General features: G+C 48.1%; 1 protein-coding gene across 1 annotated transcript in view; it reads right to left on the bottom strand.

Moving 5' to 3' along the window:
* Window positions 1–15127, bottom strand: part of LOC122389301 (receptor-type tyrosine-protein phosphatase mu-like) — a 119996-nt gene that overhangs the window by 21289 nt on the left and 83580 nt on the right. The window contains exons 26-29 of the mRNA XM_043381184.1: window positions 7733–8103; window positions 7315–7517; window positions 3298–3420; window positions 2920–3071 (exon numbers count right to left, since the gene is read on the bottom strand). Coding sequence (XP_043237119.1) covers window positions 2920–3071; window positions 3298–3420; window positions 7315–7517; window positions 7733–8103 — 849 coding nt within the window. The remainder of the gene's footprint in view (window positions 1–2919; window positions 3072–3297; window positions 3421–7314; window positions 7518–7732; window positions 8104–15127) is intronic.

The raw sequence follows: 15127 nt of genomic DNA, 5'->3' as shown, positions 1-15127 counted from the left end.
ACGAAAACACTTCGGTAATTTTTTGGGTCAGGTCAAAGGTCAGGTACCAGAGGTCACCAAAGGTGAAATATCCACTATTTCAACATTTTGGAAACTGCCAACGGCTATCTCGGGAACCGATAGAGCTACAGCGCCGCAGAAAAGCGCATTCGATAGCCCTTTTACAGACCTTTCTGGATAATGTTCTCAGATTTGACCTCAGGTCAACGGTTTAGCCTCCAGAGGGCAAAAACTCCAAACATAGCCGTTTTTAAGAAAAACGTTTTTTTCGGCAATAACTTTTGACTCAAAAGAGCCACGACATTACTATTGCCACCACCGTGTTCCTCTCGTCGAGACGCGTCGAATGAACTATAATTTGACCTCAGGTCAAGGTCATGACCTGACCGGAAAAGGTCATGTTGCATATCCGTCGATCCGCAACGTCGAGCCGAACACATCTAAGGCGTTTTCAGCGCTCTAGCACGTCTCTATCAGAAGTTATTAGCGAAAAACTGTTAGATTCTGTTCGTGACCTGAGATGACCTCGGGGACATAACGAGGGGTCACAGTTGCCATTTTCCGGTTCAGTGTGTCCATTTTACCTACATCTCGATGTTTGAGAGTGTCTAGAATAGCGTTCGTGCAAAACAGACGCTTTTCAATTTTCTCCCATTGACTTATAATGGAGAGTTCGCAAAATTGACCTGACCTTAGGTCACCGATAGCAAAATTCCGAGATAACCATTTTATAGATAATGTTGCTCTAATCAATCGCTGAAAGTTTCAAGGCGATCGATCAATCGCTGTAGCTATGACGAGCATTCTTATTTTTTGTGAGGTGAGGTCACTTGGCGTGACCTGGTGACCTGACCTAAGGTGACCTGGGTCTGCAATTTTCACAACATGTGCGGAAAAGATGCACAAACAGGTGTGCCAAAAACGGCGGCGCTCCGCGCCGCTGTTTTTGAGATATCTGCGAAAAACCGCAGGGGGGGGGGGTGTTCAAACACCCCCCGGCCCGGCGCGGGATAAGGTACCCCAATCTTCGTGGCGATATCTGCAACGGTTTTGGACTTTGGATGATCACGAAAATCCGGGACCCTTTCCCCTAGCGAGGCGCGGGTTAACCCGCGCCCTGCTGGGGGGGGGGGTGTTTGAACACCCCCCCCCCCCTTGTGGTTTTTCGCGAATATCTCAAAAAAATTTTTGACGAAGAAGAAACTTTTTTGGTACACCTTATCATACATCAATTCTACACATGTTGTGAAAATTTCAGACCAAGGTCATTCAAGGTCAGGTCACCAGGTCACTTGAAGTGACCTCACCTCATAAAAAGTTTCAATGTCTGTCATAGCTACACCGAGAGATCGATCGCTTTGAAACTTTCAGCGATTGCTAAGAGCAATAGCATGTACAAAATGTATATCTCAGAATTTTGATATCGATGACCTAAGGTCAGGTCAATTTTGCGACCTCCCCATTATAAGTCAATGGGAGAAAATTGAAATGCGCCTCCTTTGGACGAAAGACATTATAAACACTCCCAAACACTGAATTACAAGTGGTTTAGACACACTGAACTTGAAAATGGTGTCCGTGACCCCTGTTAATGCCCTGAGGTCATCTTAGGTCACGAATGGAATCTAACAGTTTTTCGCAAATAACTTTTGATAGAGGCATGCTAGAGCGAAGAAAACGCCTTAGATGTGTTCAGCTCGACGATACGGATCGACTGATATGCAACATGACCCTTTCCGGTCAGGTCATGACCTTGACCTGAGGTCAAATTTTCAAGTTGACCTTTCAAGGTCAAGTTATAGTTCATTCGATGCGTCTTGACGAGAGGAACACGATGCCGGTAAAAGTAAGCTCGTATAATGCTTGGGTCACAAGTTACTGCAGAAAAACTGTTTCCGAAAAAATCGGCTATTTTTGCAGTTTTTGCCCCCTGCAGGCAAAACCGTTGACGTTAGGTCAAATCTGAGAGAATTACTCAGAAAGGGCGTTAATAGCGCTATCGAATGCGCTTTTCCGCGGCGCTGTAGCTCTATTGGTTCCCGAGTTATGCGTTGGCTTCTTGGAAATTGTCGACATTCGACCTGGAAATCGGGGAAATTTTGCCTTCAATGACCTCTGGTGACCTGACCTTTGACCTGACCAAAAAATTGACCGAAGTGATTTCCTCATTTTTTTTGACGCTCTTTCGAACGCCGCCTTCCGCGTATCGCTACGTGGCCCAGGAGCCGAGTTAGAAGGGGGGGTGTTCAAACACCCCCCCCCCCCCCCAGCAGGGCGTGGAAATCCAGGACCCCCAGAAGGGCGCGGGTTAAAATGCATGGCTCGGAATGCCTTTTTTAAATCATGGTGTCAGGGCTGTGACGAAAAACAAGTGGCCTAAATCCGGTGAGAAAACAGGTTTTTGGGGGTACCCTAGGTTTGGCTCCTTCAGTCTCTGCCCCCTAGTGAAAATTCTTAGACGAGGCCCTGGCCTATGCCTGGGCCTGATTTTTCAAATTATCAGACGTTATTTCTTATCAAAACAATGAAATAAATTCATCATTCATGATATGAAGATATTTCCAGTAAAAGAGATTTGCTGCAGATTTGGTCAAATTAGGTGCATTCGAAATGAGCACGTCGTGAAAACGGCTAAGTATATATATTCCGTGGTATCACACTGGTCATGCCAGCTGCCGCCGCAAAACTTTCTCACTGCTACGCCTGTTCTTCCACCGCAAATTTTATCACTTTACTGGTTAGTGGTTACGCCAGTTGTGCCGTCACAAAACGTACTAAACTCATTCCCACACCCGTCTGTTCAGCGCATCACTGCAGTGACACAGTGCACTGTGTCATATCTGTTACAGCAAATCGCAACAAAATACTCTGCAGGTAGAATGACGGTGTTGGCGACTGCGCCCGTATGTACTTACGTACCTACAGACTACGGTGGTGACTCCTCCGTAGCTGTGTGGCAGAGACCGCTCGTAGGCGGAGTGCAGGACCACCAGCTGTTCAGCCGAGGGCAGACTGCCGGCCGGGTCCCCGAACGGCAGAAGGAACAGACGCACCTCCTGGGAGGTCTCCATCTGTGGCCACAGTCACAGTATCGCAGAGTGACAGTCTGAAACTGTCACAACTCACAATCACAGTCACGGGATCATTCTGAGTGAGTTACAGGACCACAATCACAGAATTGCCTGTTGGTCGTAGCCTGTCACAGGTTTATGCATGGCGAGTGACCCGACTGCCTGGAGGCTCAGGCGTTACCTGACTACCGGTAGGGGACAGACTTTAATCAAGTCTGGCACCTACCTTTCCGTTGACATAGACGTTCAGGGTGAGGTCGAGCGTTTCCACTGGCTCGACAATTCGGCTCCTCAGCTGAATCACAACGGTACCGAACGAGATAGGCTCCTCCGTGGTCGGCCAAAATACCTGACAACCCCGACCAGCGCCGTTAGTTTCTGCACATGATTGTGTCAAGGCGAAATGAAAACGTACGGGTCTCGCGGCTTTTAGCGGTAGGTTTTCCCCAATGAAATTTAGTAAAATTCCGGCTATAGGAATTATCTTCTTTCTTCTTCGTCTTAAGTTTTCAGGGTGGAAGATGCGATCGATTTATTCATACATATAGCTGCCATGATCTTCTAAAATGGCTTCATCGTATATCGAGTAGTTGCTGAGATACCTACAGTCAGAAATGCAAAAACTATCGCATAAGCCCGCGAGAGCCGTACTAGGCATCGAATCTCATTGCTTACAAAACATTTCTACGCGGCAAAGTCTCCGCGTCTCGCCACGATGCTCATCTTCAATAACAATCTCAGTCGGATGGCGCTAGGCTGGCTCATGAAGTCAATCGTTGAAAAGCTCAGAGCATCGCGTACCAAGGCAGCAGTTACGTTGTGAAACTCAGGGGCGTAACCACGCTAGAAAAAAGATGCCTTGAGACTCATAAGGGGCCCCATCATTTCAGGGGGCGCCATCCTTCGCAGGGGAGCCATCGCCTATAAGGGAAACGAGGTGCGAAGGATCCCTCAATCCCTCATAAGAAAACGGGCAGTGGAGTAGCTAGGGGGCCAGGGGGACGTTCCCCCATCAATTTCAGGGGCCCCGGACCCCATGTGACCTGCGACGCCGCTGACTGCTGAGGGTCCACGGCCCACGCCGGCCATATTTAAACTAGAAGGGCCCCACAAGGCTCGCAAGAGCACCTCATGGGCTCCTAAGTAGCCACGCTAATCTCCATAAGGGCTCCATGCCGGCTACTGAGGGCCCTTTGCGGCCTCTGGAGGCCCCTTGCCAGCATCTGAGCCAGGGTCTCTTACCAGGCACTGAGGACCCTTGCCGACCAATTAGGGACCAGTAGCTCTAAGGATCCCACGCCCGTCTGTGGTGACTTCACATCAGTTTCTCTGAGGGCCCCATAACGGTGACTGTCAGGGCCCTCACCGGCGTCTCTAAAGGCTTATACACAAAACTCTGAGAGCAATGGCATACACCAGCGCTTCCTACATCAGCAATTCTGAGGCCCCTACGCTGGGGACTCACTAGGCCTCAGCGGGCCTCAGAGTACCATGCCGGTCTCTTAACCCTCGCCCGTATAGGGGGGGGGGGTCGAACGGACCCCCCCCCATGGTTTTTCGCGAATAACTCGCGTAAAAAGCGGCCGATCGCGACGAAACTTTCAGTACCCTCGCGTTCATCAATTTCACACCTACCCTGAAAATTTCATGACCCTGACCCAAATGACCTTTGACCTGTGACCTACTTTTCGAGACCATGTTTGGCTGGAATCGCGATTCGGCGTATGTCGGCTCGCATTAACCGCGAGTTTGCAGTCTTTTCGTGATTTCAAGCGTTCAAACATGTGATATGATGTTGCCCCCATGCATTAGGTTGGGTGTCAAGGTCACCTGAAGGTCAGGTCAGGTCATTGACCTTTGATGACCTCGGTTCACTTTTTCGAGTTTAACATGTTTCTAGGCCAGTTTTTAGAGCTGAATTCGAATTTAGCAACCATATGAACATTTACGAAGTAGTTTTGGCGCCTTCGTAACATGTTACGAAGCTGTCAGAGGCGGTTGCCACCTACTACGAATACCCTTACTGGTTGACCTGACCTGACCTGACCCGACCTGGCCTAAATACATGATGACATTATCTGTGATCAAAACTAACAGGATATTCGTGATCAGCACCCCGGAAAACCCCATAGCAGCCACACTTTACGACGTTCTAACAGGTCCCGATTTTCCCGCCTTTGGGGTCATTGACCTGACCTGCAAGGTCAACCAATGATCTAGGACCTTAACCCTCGCCCGCACATGGGGGGGTGGTTGCCACCCCCCCCCCCCAGGCAGTCTTTCTGCTCTGCACTCAACATTTTTAGAGCTAGAAGGCTGATTTTTCGTATAGCTGCTCGTCTATCCTTTCTTGATGTCCACTGGAAATTTCAAGTTTCTGTGATTTTTGGTTTCGGAAATATGACCTTGTTTTTCAGCTCATGTCATGACCCAAATGGCCAATTCTCAACATCTTGCATTTGCCATGGGCCTTGTGAGCTTTTGCCACCCTGATTTCGGCCTTTTTTGCCAGTCTTACCTCCCACCTATCATGGAACATGTTGTTCGACGATGTACAGGGGTCAAGGTCAGGGTCAAGGTCAACCTAGGTCATCTAAGATAATTGCGTTTTAGGCAAGCTGAATTTACTTTTTGTGAAGTTTTTTGACTGCATTTTTGGTAAAAGCTTCTCAGATCATGATTTCATGTGATATGGACCCAAAAACAATCGGTGCACACATCAGTATACACACAGACACACACAGACATACAAACACATATAATTGACCTTGACCTAACTTGACCTGAAATGACCTCAGCAGCAAAATTCTGGTCGGATAGTGTGACAAAGAGGTTCTAGCTGGCTTGGCACCAGAAAACAGCATCGTCATCGGTATTTGATAAGCAGCGCACTTGATATCCAACGGTGACCCAAAACAGCAACATTTTTTAGTTTGACCTGACCTGGAAGGTCAATGACTGACCTGAGAAGGTAAAACTGGGTATCATTGGATTCGTCTCTTCCCAAAGAATCTTTTTTGTCTTTACTGCTAAGCTCTATCTCCAACAGGAACGAAATGGCGCGGGGGGGTGGCAACCACCCCCCCCCCCCATGTGCGTTCTAGGATGGGAAAATGGCATGTGCGGGCGAGGGTTAAAATTGGGTATCATCGGCTTCCTCTCATCACGGGCAACACGCTCGTTTTTTCCGCGAAGCTCTAGCTTGATCAGGGGCGAAACGGCAAGGGGGGTCCAACGGACCCCCCCCCCCCCCTTATACGTTCGCGGCTGGAAAAACACCAATACGGGCGAGGGTTAAGGACCCTACAGAGCCCCTGAATGCACCGCCGACCTTGTCGGCATATGAATGGTTTGCATGTTGCAATAACAGCTCCAAAGGCCACACACACGCCTGTGATGGCCCTTAACTAGTGTTTGAGCGCCCTCACAACGACGCCTGTAAGGGCCCTCACCAGCGATTGTGATAGCCCCACACTAGCAACCCTGAGGGTCCCACACCAGTGCCTTTTAACGCCCTATATCGGCGGCTCTGAGGGCCTAACACCGGCATCGCTGAGGGTCCCACACCTGCGCATCTGACGGCCACAAACCGGTGACTTTTAAAGCCCAACCAGTGATGGTCTCTGAGGACACTAGAGATGTCAATCGGATACCAACTTTTTGGTATACCGATACCAAACCGATACCAACTTGGTATTTGGTATTTCAATCGTAATGTGTTTGGTATTTTGTTGGTATCATAAACCCTCACTAATGTATAAGAGGCTAAGAAATCGGTAAAAAGTTGGTATTTCCCTCATTTCCCCAAGTTGGTTTGGTTTCGGTATTTTCCCGTGGTTTTGGTTGGTATTTGGTTTGGTATCGGTATTCCGATTTTCCGTTATTGACATCACTAGAGGACACCATAGCACATGATTTCTGAAGGTGCCTGTGAAACTCAGGAGCGCCTGCATGCAAAAAGGGGGCGCATGCATTCGAAAGAGGGGAGGGAACCTGTGAGGCGTATAGTGTAGGAGTGGCGCCCATATGCAAAAAACGGGCGCCCATAAAGGAGGGGTGGTGCGCCGTCTGCGGCAAATATATAGATACTGAAAAGAGGACGGAGGGGGGGGGGCGCCTTCGGCGCCCGTAAAAAAAAAAAAAATGGTACGGACTTTCCGCACTGTCCGCTAATGTAGGTGGTTACACCCCTGGTGAAACTCGACATGTCGACAGTAATGCATGGCTTCTTGTAGCCACTCACGTCATCAGGCTCCAGATCGTTCATGACCACCACCGTCTGCGACTGCTTTTCCACCACCATGTTCCAGAAGACGTGGCGTCGCTTCGGCAGAGGCGCCTCCGTGGCAATGAACGCGTCCGGCTTCTTGAAGCCCTGCACAAAGACAGCGTTGACGTAGTTGTCGCGCAGACCGCAGCTATGGAGGAAGACGCGACTCTTGTCCTCTGCCGGCAGCATTTGGGGCTCAGCCAGAGGATGGTATTATCATTTTTTGGAGGGGGGAGTCAGAATATGAAACCATAAGTACAGAGTGTTTGTTCGACAATGCGCTTGACAACCTACTTGAAATATGCGATCGTACTTTTGGAAAGCGGCGAATTGTAACGGGTTCGCGTGAACACGTGTCGCTTCCTTACCGAACGCATGACAGACCGCTCACCTGGCAGAATTTCCGGCGAGCGGTTCTTGCCCTCGAGGTTCTCGGCGCGCGCACTGGCGTACGAGGCCGGCGGCGGGTTGGATGCCAGGAAGCTGAGCTGCTGCTCCAGCTGAGACGGACCGTCTGCCACCGATTTGAGCTGCGGCAGCCGGACGGCCAGCTGGGCGGCCGGCACCGACGCCGACGGCGACACGAGCAGCTCGACGAGGACCTGGTGCACCAGCTGGTACTGGGCCAGGCTGGCGCACAGGTTGGCCCGCTGCTGGCGCACCACCGTCAGCTGCCGGTACACGTCCACCGCCTGCTCGCAGCGGCCCATCTTGTGCAGAGCGTCGATCAGAATGATCGTGCCGGTTTGTGCCACGCCAGCGCTATTACCAAAAAGGAAAAGGGCGATGGCCCACGGCGTCAGGCATGTCGTCACCGGGTATAACAGCACATAAGACAGACATGATGGGCCATCAGCTGAACAGGAAACAACTGCCTTATAAACCTCTAGCAGTTCATTTGCTCATGTCGGTTATTACGCGACGGCATGGTTTTCTAGAGACGACATTAGCCAAAGAAAGTGTGCACCATGATTATTACGAGCGAGCGAGCGAAGCGAGAAAAGCCAACTCTCGTAACATAGAAATTTCTCAATATCAGCCGAAGTCACGCTTCCTCGAGGCCTATATCACAGCATCCACGGCCCGTTTCACTTGCGGCTGTTTTACACAGTAGACCAAGCATTTCGGAATTATTGGTTTTCTTAGTACAGCCCTCTGCAAACGGCGTCGTAGGCATTCTTTTTTTTTCGACAAAACCGAGAATAACGCGAATTCTATGCTAACGGTCACTCGGACATCGTAACAGCAAGACGCTCGAGACTCCGCACCTTAGATTGGGCCTATTGTGGTATACATTTTCCATCTAGTTTGGCAACAACACACAAAAGTTTATATCTGCCCCCAAAACAAACTTTTGCATTTTGTTGCTACACTAGGCGTATACTTTGTACAGTGATAGAAAAGAACCAATCGAAGGAGTGGAGGATATTGCATCTATATGCAATGAGATCCGACCGAATGATAACTTAGCCTTTGAGTTATTATCGGTTTTGTCGAAAAAAAAGAATACCTACCACGCAGTCTGCAGAGGGTTGTACATACATATGCCCCGGCCGATGGGGGGGGGGGGTACGACCCCATCGCCGTTTCGTCTCTAATGGAGTTGGAGCCTCGCGGAAAAACAAATGTGTGGTCCGTTCGAGACGCGGCCATTGGTACCAAATTTTAAGACCTCAGGTCAACTGGTGTCCCTCATAAATAGAAAAAAAAAACATAGAGGAGCCAATTTTTTTTTTTGTGGCGTCTCTATAGAAGGCGTCGTCACAAGTCAGTTGGAACTTGTATTGTATTGTATTGTATTGAACAATCATGAGCGATCCACATTCTCAAAGTGCGTGGACAGTGGCGATACTTGGAAGTACAGGGTGTCCCATAAGTTCCTTCTCACCTAAATTTTTCTTTTAGAGGCTTTCTTATTTAAAGTCACGCTTAATTTATTTTGTAACTGAGTTTTTTGGGGTTGCCATGGCAACTGTAAATATGCTCCACGATAACTAATTCGTCTAGAAAAAAATTGCTAGAGTTCAATTCCTGTGGCCGCAACATAGAGGTCTCCGATACGGGTACGTCTCGGTATTTAGTCCACACGTGGGCCATTCGCGACGGTTGAGGGTGACTGAGGCCATCAGGTCCGTAGCCAATGTCTGTCGCTAACTGGACGCACAGTCAGCATGTGACCCCGATGATTTTTCGGGAGTCAATCGCTGCAAGTTTATGCTCTTTTTTGTCAGCTCTCAGGAGTGAGCCATGTGCCGCCAAAACTGTGTGACGCTGAAATGGCCGTCAAAAAGGTCCTAGCGTTAGAAAGTTGGTACTTGGTAAGCAGGCTTTTCAGGATGGATTACCAGCTGTCCAAAAGTATTATTTTGGGGTATATAACTCACGGTCAGTTGGGCTTAAACTTAACGGAGGACGCAAAACAGTTGGAAATGTCTTAAAATGGCCAAACATTTGTTCCGTTATGCTTGAGGCTAAAAAAAAAACTGGAGGGCCGATGACATCAATGTGGTCATCTGGACTACCTAGTCCGTGTTCGAGATAAAACACCCGTCCAAACCCCAAAACGATCCCATATGGGCGACGGAAAAGGCCTTCGTGTCATCCCGCTTTATTCCTATGCAAAAGGCCAGGGTCACGGTAATGTGGGGTAATAGGTATGCGTCCCAGACGCTGATCAGGTTGCGATTGATACTCCAGAAACAGTGTTGGGACGCAGAATGCTTCTCCAAGAAGATCTAGGAGGAGTTTCAGCCTTTATTATTATTACATAGACGTATTGATATAAATGGGAAAGGCAATGGGAACGTGTTGTTTTTATATTAACCCGCGCCCCACTGGGGTCTGCGTATAACACGCCCTACTGGGGGGGGGGGGGGGCTATTCATAGCCCCCCCTCCTAACTCCGAAACTACTGGGCCGATCGTCAAAATTCAAACGGCGTCTGATAGCCCCGGAAAAACTGTCGAGCGAAACCTAATTTCATTGACCTCGAGGTCACCGATGACGTCACAGGTCAGGTCAAAGTAAAAATTATTAGCATTTTGCTTGTTCACGTTTTGGGCTCTGGTCGCCGTCTTACAAGTCAGATCAGGCTCATTTTTGGATCACACACTCGTGAACAGATGCTCTAGATACCCCGAGGGTACCAAACTTGTACTTTGATTTTCAGGTCAAGGTCAGGTCATCACAGGTCACGAAAATATTATATCATGCGTCGGTCACGTGACACATGTTTTATGGTCCATTTAGGCCAGAGATTTCGAATGTGATGTCGTCTGTGTCATTCGAGGTCATTTTGAGTCGAATTTAGCTTAGGTCAGGCCACTTTCAGGTCAAAAAAGGTCAAATTTTGAAGTAAGAATTTTTCAACAAAAAAGGTGTCTATTGGATGCAGTTTGAGCTCAGGAACACGATGGTGCTATTTATATTGGCGTACGATGTCAAATACGTGCTGAAAAATTGATTTGAAAATTAATGATTGTGAATTTTTTGCAATAATGCGTAAAACTTGGCCATTTTTGAAGATATTTAGCTAAAACTTGCTAGAGTTAGTCATAATAATGCGTTCTATCACATATATTCCGGTTTTTTTCGAAAAGTCAAAAACTTTTTGAAAAAAATGTAAAAATATACATTTTGGATTTCATTATATCAAATTTTCAAAATTTTCAAAATTTCGAAAATCCGAGATAGCAGTTGGATAGCGCAGTCTATTCTGAGTCCTCTCATGCAAAGAAATTGGATCTAGCTTAAAAACTGAGCTCTTGGGAGCGATTGCCGTGGTTCAATGTTTTGCGTCGAAATCGGCCGAACATGACGTCACTCTGACGTCATTTCCGGCCGACCTATGGTAGCTACGAAGTTAAAATTTTGACACAAGGTGTCAAATTGATGCAGCCGAAGGTACTGAAAGTTTGGCGTCGATACGTCAAGCGGTTCGGAAGTTATTGCAGAAAAACGGGAGGGGGGGCTATAAATAGCCCCCCCCCCAGTGGGGCGCGGGTTAAAATTGGTTACACATGTGTTTCGGGAATAATCCCTTGATCACACCATATAAAAGTAGCTATATCCAAATACAATCGAGGATTGTTTCGACCACGTTCGACCTCAATTGTATTTGGATATAGCTACTTTTATATGGTGTGATCAAGGGATTATTCCCGTAACACATGTGGATTGTGTAACCAATTTTAATATAAAAACAACACGTTCTCATTGCCTTTCCCATTTATATCAGTTTCAGCCTTCTAGCCTAACTCGAACCGAAAGTATGAACACATTTTTGTGGGAGAAAATGGCATCCGGGAGGTCGTAAGCCCATCTTCAAGCAAGACAGTGCATCAGTTCAGTGCACTGGTCAGGCAAAGCTTAACCCGCGCACCGACGGGGGGGGGGGCGGATATCCGTCCCCCTGAGGTTTTTCGTAGATAGCGGAAAAACCGCGGTGCGTAGCGCCACGAAATTTAGTACGACTATTCTCTCATTAATTTTACACATGGCGTGCAAGTTTGAACCTCCTAACTTCTAAGGTCAGGTCACCAGGTCACGTTGAATGACCCAACCTCAAGTCACTCTTTTGCAACTTTGTCACCGTGCCAGAGCTACAGTAGATGTCGGAGACCTTTGAAAGTCGCAGGATGTTATAAGGTCATTGGTAGCTACAATTTTGATATCTCGGAATTTTGATATCGATGACCTAAGGTCAGGTCAATTTTTCGACCTCCCCATTATAAGTCAAACGGGAAAAATCAACTCCCTGTTTTTACCACTAAAACGGGTCGGAATGGCCCCATAAACCATAGGTGCATGATCTCATGTACGATCAACCTTCACAACCTTGAGGTCTGTTTTGCTGTTGGGCAGTTGTAAGGTCATGTGACATCATCAAAGGTCACCAAAGGTTTTTTTGCCAATAACTCCGTACAGGAACAAGATACAGCCGCGCGGATGGTCTCATTATGTTCAACTTGTCAAGGCGCATCGAATGATATACATGATGACCTCAAGGTCACGTGACCTGAGGTCAACCTTTGACCCTGACCTTTCGAGGTCAACATATATATCATTCGATGCGGATCAATGAGAGGATCACGATGATGCCCTTAGGTTGTTCCTATCGTGACTAGTTCGAAATTATTCGAGAAAAACTCTCTCCATATCTAGCGCCGCCATTTTGACTTTTTGACCCCTGTGACGTCATCTTTGACCTGACCTGAAAATGACCTAGTAAAAATTGTAGACCTTGTCCATGCGTATCCCATGCCGTTTACCGCTTGTCGCTATCTTGCTTCGTTCTCGAGATCTCAGGGGGGCGATCATCCGCCCCCCCCCCCCGTCGGTTCTAAGTTGGCGCAGAGTGCAGACCCTCGTCGGTGCACGCGGGTTAAAAGCAGTGCCAGGAGACTGTGATAGGCATCTGTGGCAAGATCACATCCCAGGCAACTCATCGGATCCAAATTTCATAAAAATGTGTTGGGAATATTAAAATCGAGGCTAGTCGAAGCAAACCGCTGTTCCAGCCTCGAGGAGCTCACGGCGCATGTCAAGTCATTCTGGGCTAACTTAAGACTGCAATGCTGCCAAACATGCCGGTTGGCATGCCGCAGCATGTATTCATGTGTTTGCCTATGAAATGGGGAGCACATTGAGGAGTCATAAACATATCAAAACGCAACGTACTCTGTTTTATGTAGCACGCTACATCTTGACCATCTAACGTAGTATCTTTTCGGCACGGCCGGCCCGGTGACGCGCAGCTGAGCAGAGCGCTGCCGCACGCTTCCCTTCCTTGTCATTATTCCCTCCCTCCTCCCACCAGTCCCCAGGTCCACCCTCTCCAATCATTTCTCACTGTCCGCACAGAATGGGCCGCCATTAAACTTTAATTAAGACAAGCACCTCTGAAGACAGTCACATCAGGATGAGTCATTGGTAGTCATTACAAAGCAGCTGAAGCTACAAGCAAACGTCGGCACACTGTGAGACCACGCGCAAGCTTAAGGCACGTAGCACATTGGGTCTTACGTAGCCATGGTAGCACAACAGTGCGCCACATTGCAACGAACTCTGTTGACCTTAGCACACAGCCTCCGAAACAGACGTAGTTCAGGACGTCTCCACCGCGGACAGAAAGCGCTGTTGTCCGAAACAGACGTAGTTCAGGACGTCCCCACTAGAGGTGGAAATGAATATTAGTCATTAGTCAAAAATTAGTCGACTAACGTTAGTCAAGCGCTTTTTTAGTCAGTCAAAAGTCAGTCAACCAAAATGTTTGCTAGTCATTAGTCAGTCATTAGTCAATGATTTTGCTGCATATTAGTCGGCTAATTTATCGTGTTTCGTGAGGTGACTTAACCCGGGCCCCACTGGGGTCGCCGGTCGAACGCGCCCGACTGGAGGGGGTAAATTTTACCCCCCCCCCCTGTTATCTCCCGAACCAGGCGTCGTAGCGGCCTATAAGATATCTTGCGCTCGCTTCGCATCGCGTTGGCTATGAAATAATTAGGGAGGAAATTTGGGATCGATTGGTGTTTTTCCAGTGTCGATCAGACGTCTAGGTACACCTTTTTAGGCGCAATTTCAAAAAGTTAAAGGCCAAATTCAAAAAGTTTAGGTTCGAAATGAACGTGACCTTTTTGAACTTGGTCCTAAGCTTTTTGACATTGCGCCTGAAAAGGTGTAGAAGCTAAGATATTCGCGAAAAAATTGCTTTACTTGTAAATTCCGAAATTTAGTCAAATATTAGTCAAAATCGAGAAAAATGGCATTAGTCATTCATTAGTCAGTCAAGCTTTTTGAGAAGACAGATTAGTCAGTCAAAAGTCAGTCAACCAAAATTGTCATTAGTCATTAGTCAGTCATTAGTCAAGATTTTGGAAAACGTTAGTCATTTCCACCTCTAGTCCCCACCGCGGACAGAAAGCGTTGTTCTACGGACCCTCCCAACCAAGATGACGTCAGTAGGCGGAGCAAGAGTGACGTCACAAGGGGCGTTGCCGGCAGACGAAACGGAAGGAAACAAAAGTTTGAATAAAATGAAATTGAAGAATCAAAATTAAAACTCGAAAATCACCAACCTTTCGGGGATCGGTTTATGCCACCGACTACTAAGATGATAAAGCACTCAACACGAAGACGATTCGACGGCCAAAAATTGCAGACACAGAGGAGCAAGGTGACTAAACAGGACAGAGGGGGCCATCTTACGGGCCCACCCACAAGAGGAAGGCAGAGGAAGATGACGGCGCAAGGGCGTGGCAGTCACCCCCCCCCCCCAACTATAAAAGGGTGCGCCACCCAACCAGAGGGAGAGTCACAGTCGAGCAGCCGAGAGTCACAGTCCACAGCTGGAGCCGGAGACGCCATCTGGGAGCCGCCGTCAGTCCGGGGTCACCCGCGAGAAGCCTCTTCAGTTCGAGTGATCGGAACCGAGGACAGCAGCCGACGCTTGTGACCACACTGAGAAGCGGAAGCACAGGGAAACTCCAGAATGTGAGTGTTGTTGAAAAGTCTGCTCTATCCCTGATCCTTGCCCCCCCCCCTCCTCTCTGCCCTGCCTGCCGTGCCGTGACGACTGCCAAACATTTTCGGTTGCCATAAAATGCACTCTCAATTGGAATTGGAAAACTTAAATTACTTTGAACTTATTGGTCCAGACACCCTAGTAGCATATTAGGATCTGAATTTCGAGGTCATGTCAGAGCCGCCAGTAAATACGTTATTGTCAGTTGGAGTTCACGATTAGGCCGAGAGCGAGATACTAAAATTTGAATAAGCATTGAATGTG

Source organism: Amphibalanus amphitrite, unplaced genomic scaffold (genome assembly GCF_019059575.1).
Source record: "Amphibalanus amphitrite isolate SeventyFive unplaced genomic scaffold, NRLGWU_Aamphi_draft 000353F_arrow, whole genome shotgun sequence".
Taxonomy (NCBI): Eukaryota; Metazoa; Arthropoda; class Thecostraca; order Balanomorpha; family Balanidae; genus Amphibalanus; species Amphibalanus amphitrite.
This window is presented reverse-complemented; position numbering and strand designations above follow the sequence as displayed.